This window comes from Cnephaeus nilssonii, assembly GCF_951640355.1.
Source record: "Cnephaeus nilssonii genome assembly, chromosome: 20".
Taxonomy (NCBI): Eukaryota; Metazoa; Chordata; class Mammalia; order Chiroptera; family Vespertilionidae; genus Cnephaeus; species Cnephaeus nilssonii.
Genome location: NC_137091.1, coordinates 37,640,326 through 37,661,404, shown reverse-complemented (window position 1 = coordinate 37,661,404; position 21,079 = coordinate 37,640,326). Strand labels below are relative to the sequence as shown.

Here is a 21,079-nt window from a genome sequence, read left to right as displayed (position 1 = left end):
GGAAAGAAGGCGCTTCCAACACTGGATTCTCAAATCCTTCGTCCCAGACGGAGATACCTATCCACCAACCACAAAAGCCTCTTCTCTCGCTCCGCCCCTTACCCAGCGGCTGACCAATCCGGGCGTGGGTTTAACCCGGACTCCATTTCCCAGAAGCCTCCGCGGCTTGAGGAGATTTGTCCGTGCCGCTGCTCCTGGTGGCAGTTGGCGGACCCGCAGCTGATCGTCGGCGCCTGCGCGTTTACCTGAGACCCCGCTGGAACTCTTCTCGTTAGCCTGCCTCATCCCGACGCTCACCTCACGGACGGGGGCGCCCACCCGAGCGCGGCCTCGGATTAGGTGTCCGTCCAAGTCGGCACGCCCCACCTTGTCTGCCCGCGGCTCGGCAGGGTCCGGACGGCTGTCGCCTCGTCGCCATGGCTCCCACCATCCAGACCCAGGCACAGCGGGAAGATGGCCACAGGTAGACGCTTCACCTTTTTAGCTTTACCGTCTGTCCAGGTTTCGGCGAGGCGGGGGGTCGGGCCCAGAGTCTCCTTATAACGTCGCTAGCCCCCCGGGTCTGTCCGTGACGTCACGGAGCACTCAGAAGAGAGGGGTTTCTTTAGGGATGGGGTGTTATCCCTCCCCCCCCCCCCCCAGTGGAGTTCGAGAATTAAACGCTTGGGAGATTTTATTCAGAAAGGCAGTCCTCTTTTAAACACTTGGAGGTGCGCCCTTCACTCTCCTGTCAGTCTCGTCTTCTCCATCTTTCTACCAATGTCTCTCTTCTCTTACCCACCAGGCCCAATTCCCATCGGACTCTGCCTGAGAGGTGAGCCCCGTTCTGTTTTCCTAAGAGGGGTGGGCCAGTGGGGGTTGGGGAACAGGTGGGCAGCACGGGCCAGTTTCCACACCCAACGTATCAAGGGTTTTTATTTTTTTATTCCCAAACCTCCATCCTCCTCCTCTTTGGCCACCATTAGCTTGTTCCCTCTATCTGTGGGTCTGTTTCTGTTTTGTTTCGTTTATTCACTTGTTTTGTGTGCGGGTTTTTTTTGTTTTTGTTTTTTTTTTTAGTGGAATCATGTGGTATTTGTTTATTTCATTTAGCATAATACCGTCTGGGTACACCCCTGTTGTCGCAAATGGCAATTTTTTATTTTTTATTGCTGAATAATATTTCAGTATATATATATATATATATATATATATATATATATATATATATAACTACATATATATATATAAGACTACATATATATATATATATATATATAGTCTTCTTTGTCCACTCAGTTATTGATGGACATCTAGGTTGCTTCTGTATCTTGGCTATTACTAATAATGCTGCAATGAACATAGGGTTTAATTTTTTGAGGAATCTTTGTGCTGTTTTCCATAGTGGCCTCACTAATTTACAATCCCACCAACAGTGTATGAGAGTTCCCTTTTCTCTACATCCTCACCAGCACTTATTTGTTCATTCTGACAGGTGGTGACAATCATAGTGGTTTTAATTTGCATTTCCCTGATGATGTTGAGCATCTTTTCATATGTCTGTTGGCCATCTGTTTGTCCTCTTTGGAAAATGTCTATTCAGGTCCTCTTCCTATTTATAAATGGATTGTGTGTGTGTGTGTGTGTGTGTGTGTGTGTGTGTGTGTTTGATGTTAAGTTGTGTGAGTTCCTGATATATTTTGGATATTAACCCATTATTGGATATATCATTTGTGAATGTCTTCTCTCAGTAGGTTGTATTTTCGTTTTGTAGATGGTTTCTTTTGTTGTGCAAAATCTTTTTAGTTTGATGTAGTCCCATTTGTTTATCTTTATTTATTTTTAAATTTTATTATTTCTCAATATATTTTATTGATTTCAGAGAGGAAGGGAGAGGGAGAGATAGAAACATCAATGAGAGGGAATCATTGGTACACCCCCTACTGGGGATCGAGCCTGCAACCTGGGCATGTGCCCTTGACCAGAATTGAACCTGGAATCCTTCAGTCCGCAGGCCAATGCTCTATCCACTGAGCCAAACCGGCTAGAGCTATGTTTTGGCTTTTTAAAATATATTTTTATTGATTTCAGAAAGGAAGGGAGAGAGAGAGAGAGAAAGCCATCAGTGATGATAATCATTGATCAGCAGACCCCTGCACGCCTCCCATTTGGGGACTAAGCCCACAACTCAGGCATGTGCCCTGATGGGGAATGGAACCTCCACCTCCCGGTTCATAGGTTGACACCCAACCACTGAGCAACACTGATTGGGCAGTCTATGTATGTTTTTATGCTAGTACCATACTGTTTTGATTATTGTAGCTTTATACCATAGCTTATCAGGGAGTATGGAACATCCTTCCACTTTGTTCTTTCTCAAAATTTCTTTGGCTCTTTGGATTCTTTTGTGGTTCCATAGAAATTTTAGGATTAGTTGTAGTTCTGAGAGGAATGCCATTGGTGTTTTAATAGGGATAACGTGGACTCTGTAATTTGCTTTAGGTAGTAAGGACATTTTAACAATATTAATCCTTCCAATCCATGAGCAAGGTATGTCTTCCATTTATTCACATTTTCAATTTATTTCTTCAATGTCTTACAGTTTCTGAGTACAGGTCTTTTACGCCTTTAGTTAAATTTATTCCTAGGTGTTTTATGCTTTTTGATGCAATTGTAAATGGGGTTTTCTTAATTTCTCCTTATTATTTGTTATTAGTATGTAGAAATGCAACAGATTTCTGTATATTGATTCTGTATCCTGCAACTTTACTGAATTCATTTATTCTAATTTCTTTTTGGTGGGATTATTTAGGGTTTTTTACATATTGTATGTCTTCTGCAAATGAGAGTTTTACTTCTTTCTGATTTGGATGCTTTTTTTTTCTTTTTCTTGTCTGATTGCTGTGGCTATGATTTCCAATACTATGTTGAATAGAAGTGGTGATAATGAGCATCCTTGTATTATAGAGAAAAAGCTTTCAGCTTTTCATCATTAAGTATATTAGCTGTGGGTTTGGCATATATAAGCCTTTATTATGTTATGTTCCTTCCATATGCACTTTGTTGAGAGTTTTTATCATAAAATGATGCTTAATTTTTAAAAATTATGTTTGTATTGATTTTAGAGAGAGAGGAAGGGAGGAGGATGGAAACATCAATGAGAGAGAAACATTTATTGGCTGTCTCCTGCACACCCCTGTCTGATTGCTGTGGCTAGGATTTATTATATATCCTTGTCTCCTTTAGTGTAGATTAGGCCACAACCTGGGCACGTGCCTTCACTGGGAATTGAACTGGTGATCTCTTGATTCATGGATCGATGCTCAACCACTGATCCACCAAAATGATGCTTAATTTTATCAAACACTTTCTCTGCATCTATTGAGATGATCTATGGTTTTTATCCTTTTTTTTTTAAACTTGATGTGTCACATTGATTTACTGATATTGAACCATCTTTACATCAGTGGGATAAATCACACTTGGTCATGGTGTATAACCCTTTTAATGTATAGTTAAATCCAGTTTGCTAATATTTTGTTGAGGTAATATTTTGTTTGCATCTATTTTCATCAAGGATATTAGCTAGTAATTTTCTTTTCTTTTTTTAATTTTTGTTGTTGTTAATCCTCACCCGAGGATATTTTTTCCATTGATTTTTAGGGAAAGTAGAAGAGAGAGAGAAACATAGATGTGAGAGAAACACATGTATTGATTGTCTCCTACACGAGGCCCAACCAGGGCTTGGGCTGAGGAGGAGCTTGCAACCAAGGTATGTGTCCTTGACTGGAATCGAACCCGGGACCCTTTGATCCCCAGGCCAACGCTCTATCCACTGAGCCAACCTGGGTAGGGCTCTTTTTTTGACTTTTTATAGAGTTTATTTGAGCCAAGCTAACATGCAAGAGAGCAAGTTCTCAAATGCTCCCTTTTTTTGTAATGTCTTTGGTTTCAGTATTAAGGTAATGCTGTCTTTGTAGAATGAATTTGGAAGTGTTCCTTCCTCTTCAATTTTTGTCGATAGTTTAAGGATTGATATTAACTCTTTGAATGTTTGGTGGAATTCACCTATGAAACCATTTGGTCCTGGACTTTTATTTGTTGAGAGTTTTTTTTTATTACTACTTCAATTTCATTGCCAGTAATTGGTCTTTTTAGATTTTCTATTTCAATCTGGTTCAGTCTAAGGAGGTTATGTCATTTCTAGAAATTTATCCATTTCTTCTAGATTGTCACATTTGTTGGCATATAATTGTATTTTTTGAGTGACTCTTTATCTGTGGTGTTGGATGTACCTTCTCTTTCATTTATGATTTTATTTGGGCCTTCTTTACTAAAGGTTTGTTAATTTTGTTTATCTTTTCAGGGAATCAGCTTTTAGTCTAATTGATCTTTTCTATTGTTTTTAAAATTTCTATTTCCATTCTGATCTTAACTATTTCCTTCCTTCTGTTTACTTTGGGTTTTATTTGTTCTTTTCTAGTTCCTTTAGGTATAGAGTTAGATTGTTCGTTTGGATTTTCCTTTTTAAAAGATTTTTAAGAATTGACTTTTTAAGAAAATATATTTTTATTGATTTCAGAGAGCAAGGGAGAGGGAGAGAGAGAGAGAAACATCAGTGATGAGAATCATTGATTGGCTGCCTTCTGCACACACCCCTACTAGGGATCCAGTCTGCAACCCGGGCATGTGCCCTTGACCAGAATAGAACCCGGGTCCCTTCAGTCTGCAGGCCAATGCTCTATACACTGAGCCAAACCGGCTAGGACAAGAATTTATTTTTAGAGAGAGAGAGGAACATAGATGTGAGAGCAAAACGTCAATTGGCTGCTTCTTGTATGCCTGCAGCCAGGACATGTGCCCGGACTGGGAATTGAACCAGCAACGCTTTGGTGCCCAGGATGACATCCAACCAAGTGAGCCATACTGGCCAGGGCTATTGGGATTTTTCTCATTTTTTTGAGGTAGGCCTGTATAACTATGAACTTCCTTCTTAGAACTGCTTTTACTGCATTCAATAAATCTTGAAAAGTTGTTTTCTTTCAAGATAGTTCTTGATTTCCTTTTTGATCCATTCATTCAATAGTATGTTGTTTAGTCTCCATGTATTTTTTTTTTTTTTCAGTTTTCTTCCTGTAGTTGATTACTAGTTTGATGATATTGAGGTTAAAAAAGATGCTTGATAATGATTTCAATCTTTTTGAATTTGAGGCTTGTTTTGTGGTCCTAGTCTGGAGGGTGTGCCATGTGCATTTAAAAAATGTGCATTCTGCAGCTTTTGGGATGAAACATTCTATAAATGTCCATTAAGTCCATCTGGTCTAATGTGACATTTAAGGCCATTATTTCCCTATTAATTTTGTGTCTCGATGAACTTATCCATTGATGTGAATGGGGTATTAAAGTTACCTACTGTATTTTATTACTGTGGATTTCTCCCTTTATGTCCATTAATATTTGCTTTATATGTTGAGTATGTAGATATTTATAATTGCTTTATTCTCTTCTTGGATATACCCTCTGTAATTATGTAATGTCCTTGTTTGTCTTTACATTTTTTGTTTTAAAGTCTATTTCTTGCCATTTGAAAACAATAATTTATTGCTTTTTCCTCCAAAGCTTTGTGAATTTACAAAAAAAAAAAAATCAAAGTTTACAGACTGCTTATTTCAGACTAAGAATGTAAGAGTTAAGAACCTGGGCCACCGTGGTCACGGGGTGTTTACCAGATTAGATATGCACTGGCATCTGAAACAAGGCCCCCCTAGATTTGTTTCATTGCCTTCAGAGATGATGCATCCTTCACACCATCTCACATGATATACGTGGGTCATTAGTCAAAGTCAATGGAATGGTACAGAGGTTTTTTTGTTTTTCTGCCCTCTTGCTATATAATGAAATTTTCAGTTCATTTCTGAAAAATAAATTGGCCAATAAATTCATTTTGTTCTGCTTCTACTTTACACAAAGCTTCATATTCAATCCGATACCTTTCAAGCTGCATTTTCTTTTCTGTTATTAGTGCTTGGCGTTGTTGCTATTGGGCTTCTCTCTGCTTTGCTATAGATTTGAGCAAATTCTGAGCATCAAAGGCCTTCATCTTCTCATTTTCTGCTTCTTTTGCAAGTTGGTCAACAAGCTCAAGTAAACCAACTATTTTCTGAAATTGGCCAATTTTGTCCATAAAGCCCTTGCACTCTTCCTTGAGCTCTATGGTCTGGGTAACCTCTGGGTCCAACACCCGCAGCTTGTTCAGTTCATCAAAGTGTAGCCCTGCTTCACCCAGATGTCCTTGTCCATAGCTTCCGACCCTGCAGCGGTGGCACACGGGCGGCCCAGGCTGAAGGTAGTCTCTCTTCGGTCCACGGCTGCGGTACCTGGCCCACCAGTCTCAGCTGCTGCCACGGCTACAGCAGTTTTGTATTTATTAAAAATGTATTATAGCTTGGCTGATGTGGCTTAGTGGATTAAGCATCGACCCATAGACCAAGAGGTCCCGGGTTCGATTCCCAGTTCAGGGCACATGACTCGGTTGCAGGCCTGATCCTCAGTAGGGGACGTGCAGGAGGCAACTGATCAATGTTCGCTCTCATAGATGTTTCTATCTCTTCCTCTCCCTTCCTCTCTATCTACAAATAAATAAAAACATATTTAAAACAAAATAAAAAACATCTATATTTACTGATTTTTAGAGAGAAACATTGATTTATTGTTCCACTTATTTATGCATTCATTGGTTGATGTGCCCTGACTGGGGATTGAATCTGCAACCTTGGCATATCAGAATAATGCTCTAACCCAGTGGTCAGCAAACCGCGGCTCGCGAGCCACATGCGGCTCTTTGGCCCCTTGAGTGTGGCTCTTCCACAAAATACCACGTGCGGGCACGCACGTACAGTGCGATTGAAACTTTGTGGCCCATGTGCAGAAGTCAGTTTTCGGCCTGGGCAAGTCTATTTTGAAGAAGTGGCGTTAGAACACTCAAGGGGCCAAAGAGCTGCGGTTTGCCGACCACTGCTCTAACCAATTGAACTACCTGGCCAGGACTTCAGCTTTCCTTTTGTTTCTATTTATATGGGATATCTTTTTTCCATCCTTTCACTTTCAGCCGGTATATGTCTTTTTTTCTATATATATTTTTTTATTTCAGAGAGGGAGAGGGAGGTAGGTAGAAACATCAGTGGTGAGAAAGAATCATTGATCTACTGGGGATCGATCCCCATGTGCCCTGATTGGGAATCTAACCATGACCTCCTGGCTCATAGGTCGACACTCAACCACTGAGCCACGTCAGCTGGGACGGTATATGTAGTATTTTTTTTTTAAATATTTTTTTAAATTGATTTTAGGGAGAGGGAGAGATAGAAACATCAATGAGAGAGAACATTGATTGCCTGCCTCCTGCATGCCCCCTACTGGGGATCTGGTCTGCAACCCAGGCATGTGCCCAGACTGGAATTGAACCTGCGTCCTCTTGGTGCATGGGTCAGCGCTCAACCACTGAGCCACACCGGCCAGGCATCAGTCTGTATATGTCTTTCAATTTGAAGTGAGTCTCTTGTAAGCAACATGTAGATGTGTCATGTTTTTTTGTGTTTGTTTTTTTTTGCCGTTGCTGCCACCACTGCCCTTGTTGGGTCATGGTTTGTGTTGTTTTTTTAAAGTTTTACACGTCTCCTTTTTCCCAGATTGACACCCCCCCTCCCCCAGCCATTCCCACCCTGGGCAACCCCCACTGCCCCAGTGTCTGTGTCCATGGGTTATGCTAATATGCATGCATACAAGTCCTTTGGTTGCTCTCTAACTCCCCCCCCCCTCCCTTGCCATTTCTCTCTGGATCTATTCTTGTTCATCAAATTAGGGTCATGTTTTTTAATCCATTCAGCCATCCTCTTTTTATTGGAGTACTTAATCCATTTACATTTAAAGTAATTATTGATAAGTATGCACTTACTGCCATTTTGTTCATTGTTTTTTGGTCATTTTTATAGCTCTTTGTTCTTCCTGTGCTTTGCTGGCTTGCTCTAGTATTTTGTTTGGGTTCCTTCTCTTTTTTGTATAACTTTTGTAGGTTTTGTATAGCTTTTGAGGTTTATGGCTATCATTAGCAGTTTATTTTAAGCTAATAGGCATTTAAATTCAAATTTATTCTATAAGGATTACATTTTTACACCCCCTCCACATTTTATGTTACTGATGTTGTTTTAGGTCTTTTTTGTGTTGTCTCCTCTGTACTTACTGTAGTTTGAGTTGCGTTTGATACTTTTTCTTTTGGCCTTCATAGTAGCTTCTTAAAGGAGCCATTCTATTCCTAGATCTGGAGTGGTCTGCCGAGTCAAGTACTGCAATAGCCTCCCTGACATCCCCTTCGACCCCAAGTTTATTACCTACCCTTTCGACCAGAACAGGTGAGATTTAAGATTGGGAATGGGAAACAACTCAGAGTATGAGCTCCTTGCAGGCAAGGACTGCTTCTCTTGTTGACTGGTCTCTCCTCTGGGCCTAGAACAGTACCCTACACATACTATAGTAGTAGGTGCCTGATAAATACTTGTTAATGAGCAAGCAGTGTCCAAGTTTCTTTCCATTGGAGAACCAGTGTTTGGACTTGAGCATGGGGGAACACTCCACTCTGAGTTCCTTCCTGTAGAAATTTAGCCTCTGTGAAGCAGGGATTTGAGGGGTAAAGCTGAGTCAGGAAACCATAATGGGCATGTTTCCCTACCCAGGTTCGTTCAGTACAAAGCGACTTCCTTGGAAAAACAGCACAAACATGACCTCCTGACTGAGCCAGACCTGGGGGTCACCATCGACCTTATCAACCCTGACACCTACCGCATTGACCCCAATGGTATGTAGGGAGGCAGGTAGGGCCTGCTTTAGGCTAGCAAAGGCCTGGACCTCTATCATGGTTTCTTACTCCCTTGCTCTCCTCTAGTACTCTTAGATCCAGCTGATGAGAAGCTTCTGGAAGAGGAGATTCAGGCCCCCACTAGCTCCAAGAGGTAAGAGGATAGGATGCTGAGTGGGGACTGGGGACTGGCTCCAGTGGAAGGAGGGTGGTGAGGTCCTGAAGTGCCTGATCCTCCACCTTAGGTCTCAGCAGCATGCGAAGGTGGTGCCATGGATGCGGAAGACAGAGTATATCTCCACTGAGTTCAACCGTTATGGCATCTCTAATGAGAAGCCTGAGGTCAAGTAAGTTGTGGTAGGTAGGGAGGGAACGTGGAAATTTCAGGTGTGTCCAGTGGCTCCTAAAGGCCTTTCTTTCTCTTCACCCCTAGGATTGGGGTTTCTGTAAAACAGCAGTTCACTGAGGAAGAAATTTACAAAGATAGGGATAGCCAGATAACAGCCATTGAGAAGACTTTTGAGGATGCCCAGAAGTCGGTAACTGAGGGACTAAGATGGGGAGGCAGAAAAAGAGGTGGCTTCAAAGCTCTTCATCCTCCTTCTCACCCTGTTTTTGTCCCTTCCAGATCTCCCAGCATTACAGCAAGCCCCGAGTGACACCGGTGGAGGTCATGCCCGTCTTCCCAGACTTTAAGGTCAGATTTGGTACAGGAGGCAGAGACGTGTCATCTGTGCACATCTCACTTCTAACTCGTGTCCTCTGTCCAACAGATGTGGATTAATCCATGCGCTCAGGTAATCTTTGACTCAGACCCAGCCCCCAAGGACACGAGTGGTGCAGCTGCATTGGAGATGATGTCTCAAGCCATGATCAGGTAAGTGGCACTGCTGCCAACCTTGGCCTATTTCTCATTGCCCTTTGTCCTCATTTATCACTGCTCTTCCTCTTCCCCCCATCAGGGGCATGATGGATGAGGAAGGGAACCAGTTTGTGGCCTACTTCCTGCCTGTGGAAGAGACGTTGAAGAAACGAAAGCGGGACCAGGAGGAGGAGATGGATTATGCGCCGGATGATGTGTGCGTGGGTTGGGGATCGAGAAGTGTGTCTCCCTTTCTCCCTCATAGGGAAGAAATGGGGCTAACCCTGTCCCCCTCATCCTCAGATATGACTACAAGATTGCTCGGGAATACAACTGGAATGTGAAGAACAAAGCTAGCAAGGGTTATGAGGAAAACTACTTCTTCATCTTCCGAGAGGGTGATGGAGTGTACTACAATGAGTTGGAGACCAGGTACTCAGCATATTTCTACCCCAGATTAGCGTGGGCCTGTGCTTCAGGGTCAAGACCCTAGGATATGCCACCTTGGAGGTCATTTGTACCTAAGGATTTGTCACATGCATTTGTAAGTGACTAGCAGAAACCTGCTCATGCATGTGGGCTAGATCTGTTTCTAACACAGTAACCTACAGAGAAAATTGTTACATAAACACTGGAGCTATTTAGACCTTTTGTGTAGGGTAGACAGCCAAATTTCCCGATATTAAGAGACTTCATGTGAAAGTAAACATAGCTAAAAAGTATTGGATTATACATAAAATTAGCATATTTAAAATGAAATCCTGGATACCCAAGTTAAAAAATGTGACCCCAAAACTCTTCTCCGATGGCTAAAAGTTTATTTTTGGCTGAGGCCTTTGGTGTAAGGGTTGGAAAAAAGTGTGACCTTGAATTTTAAGTAGAGATTACAAATTCTGATCCTGTAAGCCAAGCAGGAAATGTGAAAGAAGGCACAATGGGCTGGTGGGATCTGGGTGACCTAAAACTCTTGGCATTCTCCAAGGGGCACCACAACCCAGCTCAACAAAAGATTCCAACCCATTGCTGATAAGTTGTAGGAAGCAAAAAGGCCTGGTGGGGCCATAGATTCATATTTTCCCTAAACCAGAGATCTAGGGTCTTATGTTTTTAAGTGTTGGTAACTAATTCACATTAAAATCTATACACACACTTTATGAAGTGCAGAGCAACCAAACTGGTGTCTTGGGAGCAATCATCCTTCCCCTCACCTGCCTCAAACCAGAGTTTAATCGCCCTTATTAAATCTGAATTTATTCTCATCTGTTTTGAGCTAAGCATTGGTGAGGAATTGAAGAACCAAGCTGAACCACACCCCTCACTGGGGGTTTTAACTGCATCTTCCACACCCCTCCCCAACTTGCCCACTGCAGGGTCCGCCTAAGTAAGCGCAGGGCCAAGGCTGGGGTTCAGTCGGGTACCAATGCCCTGCTTGTGGTCAAACACCGGGACATGAATGAGAAGGAATTGGAAGCCCAGGTAACAATTACCACTGGTTCAGGGCACCCAAGGGGAGTGTGGTGGTGGGTAAAAGGGACACAGAAATCTGATAGAATACTTTCCCTCCCCCCCTGCTGCTTCCCAGGAGGCACGGAAGGCCCAGCTGGAGAACCATGAACCTGAGGAAGAGGAGGAAGAGGAAATGGAGACAGAAGAGAAAGAAGCTGGGGGCTCAGGTAAAGCTGCATGGGCTAATCCCTGGAAACTCTGGGAGGGTGGGAAACTGGGTCTCACTTCTTTCTGTTCTCTCACAGATGAGGAGCAAGAGAAGGACAGCAGCAGTGAGAAAGAAGGCAGTGAGGATGAGCGCTCAGGCAGTGAGAGTGAGCGGGAAGAGGGTGACAGGGATGAAGCAAGTGACAAGAGTGGTAGCGGCGAGGAGAGCAGTGAGGATGAGGCCCGAGCTGCCCGGGACAAAGAGGAGATCTTCGGCAGTGATGCGGATTCAGAGGACGCTGACTCTGATGACGAGGACAGAGGACGGGCCCATGGCAGTGACAATGATTCAGAGAGTGGCAGCGATGGAGGTGACCAGCGGAGCCCCAGTCCCAGCCGCAGCCGCAGCCCCAGTGGCAGCGCCAGTCCCTTCCCCAGTGGCAGTGAGCACTCAGCCCAGGAGGATGGCAGTGAAGCCGCAGCTTCTGATTCCAGCGAAGCAGACAGTGACAGTGACTGACCCCTTTCAGGGCTGGCGCAGACAGGATGATGATGCACAGGAAGGCACTTTTCTGTGGTGTATTTGTGAGCCTTTCACCGTTTCCCTTCCCTCCTCCAAACCTTTGCTGTTAATAAAACCAGTTTCTCCCCTTCCCAGTCCTTATGGTCTCCTTCTGCCTACACCGCCCCCTCCCACTCCATCACCTTCTCCATCCCTACCCCAGGTACTCAGTGGCCTCAGCTTAATGGCATAGAAGCAAAGGCCACAGGTTTTCAATGAAATGTAGCATAACAAAGATCAGAATCCTTTTTTTGTTATGTTTTTTTTTTTTCTCCAAAATAAGCCCAGACCATTAAACAAGTGAAACTCCAACAAATAAATCTCCAACAGCGAGAAAAACTGTACAGTTACTCAAAGCTGATTCTGCCAGTGGGGCTGGGGATAAAAGGGAGGGTGAAATCATGGCGGGGGGTGGGGAGGGAGCCTGGGGGCTGGAGCTGGAGCTGGAGAGGGTCAGGGTCCTGCCCATCAGAGTGAGGCCGCCAGCGTCCTGCACACTCTGGTCAGGTTGGGGGAGGGAGGCAGCATTGCCTCCCATTGTGTGTGTGTGTTGAGGGGGGGGGGGGGGGGGGAGTGTCCCTCACCACCTCCCAGTGCCAGGCAGAGCCAGCTCACCCTGATGAATAGTGAACAAGATGGGACTGGCTGGGAGGAGGTAAGGGTCCTGTAAGAGGGACACCCTGCAGATTCCAAACGAGGTGGCCCCTGTCCATCCCACTTCCCTGGGCTAGTGGGAGGGGAATTGGGGAAGCCCTGGGAGTTTGAGGGGAATGAGCAAAGGCACAGAAACATGGAGGGGCCGGGGTGGGGGACTTGCATAGGTTGATGAGTGTGCAAGAGGTACATAAATAAACCTGACACCCCACCCAGCCCGGCACTGGGAGAGGAGGTAGGGACCTGGAGCAGGTCCCCAGGGCTACACCCCCTCTTCCCCCAGGCTTTCTCCCTCTCTCTGGGCTCAGAGTTGAGGGAGGTCCAGACCTGGAGGGCAGGGGCAAAAATAGGGGAATGGGGTGAGAGTGCTGGGAGGGCGGTGGTTTTAAAATTTTTTTGGTTTTTTGTTTTTTCCCAACATCTTTAATAACATACACAATGGTTACCAGCCATATTCATAACAAAAGTTATTCATAAAATGTATCTAAAAATAACATTTTTTTTTCCCTTTCGGTGTGAAAAGCTTGAGAATGTCCCAGTGTGTATGGGAGGGTTGAGGGGGGAGGGGGTTGGAATAGGGGACCCTGGCTTCCCCACAACCTGAACCCTCAAATCCTCTCCCTCCACCTGGGCCTCAGCACAACCCAGCAGTAGGAACAGGGACCAGAGGCTCTGTATGACTCCAGGGCTGGGGGAATCTCTGGGTTATGATATAGTGTTCCACTTAATGAGGTCATGACATAATGGGGGGTAGGGGAAGGATGAGAGAAAAGGGGGTGGGGAATGAAACCAAAACCAAACAATCCCCTTTCCCTTATTCCTTACCCCCAAGTCTTTCAGCAACCAGACCTGGGAGTGAAGAGTATGTTGATGGGGGAAGGGGATGTTAAGGCAACAGACTTCCTGACCTCATTGGCTGTCCTGGCTCCCCACCTTCAACTTCTGCATCTGGGGAGCCAAGGCTGGGGGGAAGTGGGGAAGGGCTAGGGGGTCTGGAGGAAGGGGCTCTGCCCCTCTCTCCTCATAAAATTCAGGTTCCCCCTGCCACTTTCTTGGCTCAGAGAGAGGCCTGGGGATTCTAAAAATGAGAGGGAATGATCAGAGAAAAACCGTTAAGAACTATATAAATATGTATCTTAAATAGGCCTAAGAAATTAATTGTAGAGAACCTCTGATAAACAGGGCAAAAGGAGGTGAGAAGAGGATGGCTCCTGTCCTCGGGGAATGATGGCAATTGGGAAGGAGAAGAAGGTGGCGAGGAGAAAGAGGTTCCTCTCCTCACCTGCCTTCTCCTTAGCGCCTCAAAATAATATTCAGGAGAGCAGGTTATCTACTCTGCTTGTCTCTCCCCAAATGTCTGATGGTTCTGAGCAGGCCCCATAAGATAGTGGGTCAGTGAGTCTTAGGGGAGAAGGGGGCTGCTCCCTCAGGAGGGGCAGGAGGTGAACATTCTGGAGGAAGCAGGGGTGGGATGGGGCCAGATGGGATATAAGGAAGGAAAGGGGGGCAGGCAAGTTCCTGCCCCCTTTATTCTGGCTACCCCCTACCTCCCCGGGCCTCGGCAGAGATCCCTCAATGGGCCCGAGAGTGAGCAAGGCATGTGCCAATGTTAAACAAAAGTTAAAAGGATGAGAGAGTAGAAAAATATTAGAATGTATAGCTGAGCCAGCCCACCCTCTCGCTGTCGCAGAGAAGCCTGTTGGGGGTTGGCCCCCTCCCGCCGCCCAGGGAGCCTATGGGTGCGCTGGGCTGTGGGTCCCGTCAGATGGTGGAGGTTTTGTCTGTCCCATCTGTGGTAAGAAAGGGAGGAAGGGAGGAAGATCAGGAGCTGGTGGGAAGCTTGAGAAAAGATGCTCAGGTAGCCAGCCATCCCAGTCAGGTCCTCCCTGAAGTACAGCCTCCCCTAGGGCCCCCTCAAGGATGACTATGAGTTGCTCAGTTCAGAGGTGGAGACGCTGCTGGGTAGGTGGAAGCTGGGTCAGGGAAAGAGGAAATGCTCACCACCCAAGGCGTGTTCTGTCATGCTCAGACACAGAGACTCCAGAGTGGGGTTGATCTCCAGGTCAGGCCCAGGGACCGGACAGTCTGTATGGGACAGAGGAGAGTGGAGGTGGTAAGGACTGGACTTGGGTGGAGAGTAAAGCTGGGAAGACAAAGGACAGGATAGGCTGGCATTGGGGAGAGGCTGGGAGAGACAAGGGGGGAAAGAAGGGAGAGGGAGGGAGAGAAAGAGAGAGACAGAGCACATGAGACAGGCACACACTAGGATGGAAGGTGTAACTAGGCAGCGATGAAGGACAGAGATAGGCCTGGGTGTATCACAAAGCAGGTAGAGGTGGCAAGGGCAGAGGCTTGGCCAACAAACAGAAAGCCTGACTGCAGACAGAGAAATGTGGAGCTTCCTGGAGGCCACACAGGCTGTGACTATTTTGGACACATACTATACGTTGTCTTCTTGGGCACAGTCTGGGTATCTGCTGTGGGTGCTGGGCAGCCCCTGTGTTCCCTGATGACCTGCTCTATACTTCATTCAGAAGTTTAATTAGAACTCCTCCCATCCTTTCTTGGACTTTCTCCTCTGGGATGGATTCGATCCGGGCAGGCCACACAAATGGGGCAAACCAGGGCAGCAGCCACGGGGCTTATCCTCAAACCACCTCTCAAAAGGGCTTCCTCTTCTGGAGTCTGGGAGACAGCCCCCTCCCTGGGATAACTGAGATCCACCCCACACTGCTTAAAACCCTTCCTGGCTCCTTACATCTGAGCTTTTTACCTGGGTTTAAAAGACCCTGCTCCCACCTCCAGCTTCACCTTTTATCATGGCCCCTCTGAACCCTGAGCTCAGGCCATGTCAGACCACCTAACTGTCTTCCCTTTGGAGTTATCTCTTCCCTTGGGCAAGTTATCTCTTTGTGTCTCAGATTTGTGACGGATCAGATAGGAATGAAATCAGTGCCCTCACTTGCAGTTGGGAGGGTTTGGTTAAACAGTGCAATAAAACTGTCTGACAAAAGCCCGGCATATAGCATACCAGTAAAAAGAAATGTTCTTTTTTGTTGTTGTTGTTCCTGCAGTTCATCCAGTCTTATAACACCATTTACAGGTGCTAGGCACTGTGCTAGGATGAACACAAATGACAGGGTCTCTTGCCTTCAACAGATGGCAGTCCACATTATCTTATAAATTAAGAATCCCTACTGATTTGGCAGTTTATGACAGGAAGAGTTTAGGGTCACCTGCATACCTAAGGTCTCTCCAGCAGCCATTCCAGAGTAGCCTTATCTGCCTCGGTGCCCAGCAACGGGCTTGGCACAGGAGGAGTCATCCTCACTCGCTGAGCAAGGTAGGGCTAACACTTCTCTACCCTTTTGTCCTCTTCACCCTCATTCTGATCTCCTATCTCTGGGCTGGTCTGTGAGCACGGGAAAAACAGCCCCTCCATCCAAACACCCTTTAGGAGTTTGATCCAAGAAAAATCTGATCCAAGAGCTAAATGGTTCCGGCCTGGTCATCTGGCTTCTGAAAGAATGCCAATGGATTGATAGACACTTCCAAAGAAACCTCATTGCTTTGACTCTCATCCCCTCAACCCCTTCCAAACTGAGTATTTAATGATCCTCTAAAAAGATGGTGACAGAGACCGACATGGATACCAAAATTATGACATAGGGAGGGAGAGATGTGGACATGTGGGAGTGGAAGTAAGGGGTGAGAGAAGAAAGAGAAAGGAAGGCAGTGCTGGCTTTGGTAGCACATGTAATAAAATTGGAATGATACAGAGAAGATTAGTATGACTCCTGCACAAGGATGAAATGCATATTTAAAACCAAGAGAGAAAGGAAGGAAAGAGCTGAGAGAAAAAATTGAAATGGGGGCAGGGAAGAGTACAAGAAAACCCACGATGAGAGGAGGTTGGAAGGATGGGGAGAGGTGCTCGAGTGTAAAAGAAATAGGAGAGAAGATAAAGGCCAGCTAAGGGTGTTGTGGAGGCAGTATCCCAAGGGCTAGAGCACTTTACCTGGAGGGAACATGAGAATGGCCTGCGGCGAGGAGTGGACTGGGAGCGAGTGCGTGCGCTGCACAGAGCTACGGCTCTGGCTGGGCATGCTGTTGCTGCCTCCAGGGTTGGCAAACCATAAGTTCTGCAAAGGGCATGGGAAAAGAGAAAGGGGGTGAGTGGTGGAGACCCAGGCCCAGGAGTAGTGTAACTGGCAAAGGAGCCCCTCCCCTCTAATCCAGGCCCAGATCAAAGATACAGACACACACATCCCAGACACCACCACCCACCTCAACCCCAGAAGCACCAGGCCCTCTATATCTAGCCGCTCACCTGTCGGCCCTGGCCCCCAAGGTTGGGGCTGGTGAGGGCATGTCTGGGGGAAATGCCCCCAATGCCCGAGGGGCTTAGAAGGCCCATTCTGCCGGGTGGAAGGGCCCGGGGAGGCATTGGGAACTGCCGCTGGGTCCGCCGGGCCACCCCCATCCCCACAGAGCCAGCTATGGGGAGTGAGTTGGAGCCAAACGCCCAGCTGTGAGAGAGCAGAAGGCAGGGTGTCAGTTTAGGTGGATGGGGCCCATCTCTCCACCCCTCCTCCCGTCCCTGTACAATCCCAATGGGTAGGACACAGCACAGACCTGCTCTGAGCAAAGATTCCCTGTCCAAGTTCCTGTACCACACATTCTGTCTCCTTCTGACCAAGGGGTTCCCCCAGGATAGAGACAGGAAATGTTCCTCATCTCCAAGCAAAGCAGTTCTCCTAACTTCAATACGCTTGTGTGATATTCCTGTTATTTGTTTGGGAGTGAGAAGGGACTTCAGAACCCTCTGCACACAAGATGAAGAGAACAGGGACAGGCAAGGGGTCTGCTATCAGGACATGATCTGGTTCTGCCTGCTTAGCACCCTATTTTAGCAATAAGAACATCCTGATTTTCTTCTGGAAAAAGTCTTCACTGGGTGATGTGTATAAGTCACCCAGTGCACTGGATTCCCAGCCCAGAATGCAATCACCCCTCTAAACACTAGCTGTCCACCAGCAAGGGCCTAGGGAAGGCCGGCCTGCATGCCCGCTGCCTGCCTACCCTTTCTGCTGCCGGTAGTTCTGCATCTCTAGTGCGGCTTTGCGCGGGAAGGTTCGGAGGAGCTTTAGCACTTGCTGTTTCCAGGACAGCAGCCGTTTCTTCTGTGTCTCCGTGAAAGCCTAGATACAATTAGGGAAGTTAAGAAGGGAGGGGGTGTTTCTTTCAGATCTGCCTTCTGTTCATTTGCTCAAATATTTATCTACTGCCTGCTCTGTGCCAGGCAATGCTGGGACGCAGAGGTTCCCCGTGCACATGAAGCTTACTGTGTAGTTGGGTAGATGAGTGATGAGTGCTGTGAGGGAGAAACACAGAAGGCACAAGAAACTTGATCTAGTATGACTGAAGGCCAGTGAAGGTGTCCCTGAGGTACAAATGTTTGAACTGGGAGCTGAGGGGCCAGTAGGTGGTGAGATGAGGGCTGGAGAGGTTGGCAGGAGCCAGCCAGGTAGTGCCCGTTGGCCATATAAGGAACGTTGGCTCTGAGAGTGATGGGGTCACCTTGCCCTTCTTGGGAGTTCTAGGGAAGGTCTCACCTCATGAGTTAGGCACTTTTCGATGAGCTGGAGGTAACTGGTGATGTTCTCCTCATCTGGTCGAGACACCAGCAGCTGGGTGCACACTGGGGACATAGGAAAGGGTAGGAGGTCAGACCCCAGCATGCCTTCTGCCACAGAAAGAGGGACAGGAAACTCAGGCTGGATGAGTACTAGTTATGTGCCAAGCATGATACCTGGCTTATGAAGATACATAAAGCACCCAGCATAGTGCCTGGCATAAGGCAGATATGAGGTCAATGATACCTTTTAACTCTTTACAAGAATCTCATCAACCGGCATTTTTAGCATGAGGAACCTTGAGGCTCAGAGAGTGTGAGCGTGTCCCAGGTCACACAGATAAAGGGATCTAGACCCAAGTGTAAAGTCTGCTATGTCATGCTGCCCTTTGAGAGCTTTATCATACTCATTTGTGGATTTCAGTCACTGAGAGAACTAACCAATTCTCCTTATTTGTTCACTCTGTACTCTATGTGGTTTCCACCGACATACTGTCCTCTTCTTCTCAGGCTGGAGATGCTTGGAGTGTGAGCATTGTCTCCTACCACCAGCCAGGACACACCTGAGGGCAGGGGCCTTGCCACCCGTCTCAAGTCACTCTCTATGGTATTCTAGTCCCCAGGGTTCTTTAAAAGTTCTGCTTCCACTATTTAACTTGGATTTGACCCCTAATGCCTAGGTTCACTTGGCTCTCTGCCCCAGAACTTCCTGCTGGGCCCTGGGTGGTCTCACCTTTGCCCATCACCCGTGTAAACTGGCTGGGAATGTCTCCGTCAGCAACGGGAGCTGGGGCTGGCTCGCTGCCATCAGTAGGAACTGGAGCTGGTGGAGGGGGGTAGCTCTCTGCAGCTGGAGGATCCTTGGCCTCAGTGCCCTTGTCTGCGCTGGGATGAGCCAGGGGAGTCTCAGCACCTGGCAGCAGTGGCTCCCCCTGGCCCGCATCCCTGGCAGTCGAGGTGGAGGTGGTGGAGGTGGGGGCCACAGTGGCCTGGAGAACACTGTAGGCCTTGATCGGGGTGACGATGACCTGCTGCAGCTCCTGCAGAGCGTTTCGCAGGTTTCCTCCTTCCAGCACGTCCTGCATGGGAGGGCATGGCTGGGGTCACATGCCGACCCCACATCTATGTAGAAAAACTACACAACTGCGGTCAGACAGGGCTTGGAGAGTGCTTGACAGGACCCTGGGTTCCAGCACATAGAGAAGGAAAGTAAAAGTACCACAAGCCCACATATATATGTACACATTTGTAACACACATTCCCTCTTCCCCCTTCAAGGTGGAGTCCCAGGGAGCTCAGGAGAAGGTGGTCTAATCCTGGGGCCTTCAGGTCCCAGCAAAGGTGGAACCAGATTCGGATGTAGAAATCTGGACTGTGAACTGAGGGGGTAAAACCAGAAGGCAAGTGGCAAGGAAAGGATAAAAGGAATGCAATTGAGGCAGATATGGAAGCAGTGAGGAGATGAGAAACAAACCAAATGGAGAGATCATGCACCCAGGGAGACGCTCTGCTCTACCAGAAAGACCAGTCAGAAATGGGAGTGAAAGAGAAGAGGTTAACAGGCAGCCTGGGGACACACACCAGGACACACAAGGAGGGGAGCCTCTTAGCCACAGGCAAGTGAGCCCTGTCATCCAACTTATACTTGGTCCCCAGAGTCTGGCTCCCTAAGGCTGAGGCCACTGCAGATCAGACCCGAGGGCTAGAGAGATCCTGAGGAGAGGCCACATGGGTAGCAAGGATGCCCCAGAGCCTTCTGTCTACTGGTACCCCTGGACAGCCAACTAACCTTGGAGATGGGGAATACCAGTCCTCACCTTCTCCAGGGACTTGAGGACGCTCTGCCTCTCACGCAGCTTCTGGATGCTCAGGGCTATCTTGTGGCGGGCACCTTTGGTGACATTCTGTGGTAGGGCAGAAGGGGACAGGAAGCTGGAAATGGGAGGTCAAGCTACTTAGGGTGCTCCAACAAAGCTCAAAGAGCTGGAGGAGGCTCAGGTCACAAGGGTAGTGGTAAAATAGTACCCCAACTCTACCCTGATGGTCCCCTGAGCTTTACCTGAGACTCCAGATGCTGTTCAGTCAGTGTCATCATCTCCTCGTAGCTCATCTGTGAGAAAAGGGCTGCGTACTTGTGCAAGCGGAGGCTCTTGAGCCATGAGGGCACATCTGTTGGAAAAGAAGGGAGGGCATAAGGTCAGGAGTCTGTTCCATCAGTTACCTCTGTGCCCTGGCTTTCTTATCAGACTCGGGTGTCTGAGGGCAGGGGCTTCTCCCCCATCAAACCAGGGTTTGTGGGGGTCTCTCAGATCAGTCTGAACCCGAAGGGCAGGGACTTCTACTCTCCTCAGACTTCTCCCTTCTCTGGAAGGGAGGGGAAGTTGAAGGTTGGGGGAACAGGATAGGCAGGGTGGCAGCTACAAGCTCCTTTCTGTCCATTAAGCTCTGCAGAAGCCTTTGGAGGGTCCTAGCACTGCCCTCCCCTGTTATACCTTTCATGCCACTGCCATCCTCCTGGAAAGTGTTCCGGCTGGAGCCCTGCTCCTCCGTCTGCTCACTGCCAGAGGAGGCCACGCTGCTCTGGGGCGAGAGGGGTGCGTGGTCGGGCGTGGTGAAAGCAGCCCGAGCCCCGAGCTCCTCTGGACTCGGCCACTCACCAGGGGCCTGGGGGCTCGTAGGAATGAGTGACATGGAGCGCTTCAGAGGGCTGGGGTGGATTTGGCAGGGGAGACCTGGCCAGAAAGGAAGAGAGGCAAAAGGTCAGGCTTGGGGATCTGACCACAGTAGATCATGCCACCCCAGTCAGTGCCATGGATGGCGGCTCAGCCCCAGACTCCAATAAGGAGAAGGGGCCCTGGCATCTGCGGGGAACCGCCTATCAGA

The 21,079-nt window shown here is 47.4% G+C and overlaps 2 protein-coding genes and 1 pseudogene across 5 annotated transcripts in view; 1 reads left to right on the top strand and 2 right to left on the bottom strand.

The window, feature by feature from the left end:
* The first annotated feature begins 329 nt into the window (after positions 1-329).
* PAF1 (PAF1 homolog, Paf1/RNA polymerase II complex component) lies at positions 330-12,239 on the top strand. Of its 3 annotated transcripts, XM_079800196.1 has the most exons (14): positions 330-463; positions 785-814; positions 8,295-8,387; positions 8,709-8,830; positions 8,918-8,984; positions 9,076-9,177; positions 9,264-9,369; positions 9,459-9,527; positions 9,604-9,707; positions 9,793-9,909; positions 9,996-10,124; positions 11,063-11,168; positions 11,275-11,365; positions 11,444-12,002. In XM_079800196.1, exons 1-14 carry the CDS (start codon positions 417-419, stop codon positions 11,863-11,865), a joined length of 1,605 nt encoding a protein of 534 aa, XP_079656322.1. In that variant the 5' UTR covers positions 330-416; the 3' UTR covers positions 11,866-12,002. The 3 variants fall into 3 exon arrangements, with proteins under 3 accessions (XP_079656322.1, XP_079656324.1, XP_079656323.1); XM_079800198.1 differs by lacking the exon at positions 785-814 and having other exon boundaries at positions 331-463; positions 11,625-12,239; XM_079800197.1 differs by lacking the exon at positions 785-814 and having other exon boundaries at positions 331-463.
* LOC307092418 (intraflagellar transport protein 20 homolog) lies at positions 4,963-7,621 on the bottom strand (annotated as a pseudogene). The gene is made up of 2 exons: positions 7,590-7,621; positions 4,963-6,356 (listed from the first exon to the last, which is right to left on the bottom strand). The product of its transcript is annotated as an intraflagellar transport protein 20 homolog (transcript).
* Positions 12,240-12,265: 26 nt separating the features above from the next.
* The window catches only part of SAMD4B (sterile alpha motif domain containing 4B), a 39,186-nt gene continuing 30,372 nt past the window's right edge, over positions 12,266-21,079 (bottom strand). The window contains exons 4-13 of the mRNA XM_079800194.1: positions 20,689-20,928; positions 20,256-20,365; positions 20,014-20,100; positions 18,930-19,275; positions 18,177-18,262; positions 17,644-17,762; positions 16,892-17,090; positions 16,580-16,703; positions 14,563-14,646; positions 12,266-14,351 (exon numbers count right to left, since the gene is read on the bottom strand). Coding sequence (XP_079656320.1) covers positions 14,323-14,351; positions 14,563-14,646; positions 16,580-16,703; positions 16,892-17,090; positions 17,644-17,762; positions 18,177-18,262; positions 18,930-19,275; positions 20,014-20,100; positions 20,256-20,365; positions 20,689-20,928 — 1,424 coding nt within the window. The 3' untranslated portion in view covers positions 12,266-14,322. The remainder of the gene's footprint in view (positions 14,352-14,562; positions 14,647-16,579; positions 16,704-16,891; positions 17,091-17,643; positions 17,763-18,176; positions 18,263-18,929; positions 19,276-20,013; positions 20,101-20,255; positions 20,366-20,688; positions 20,929-21,079) is intronic.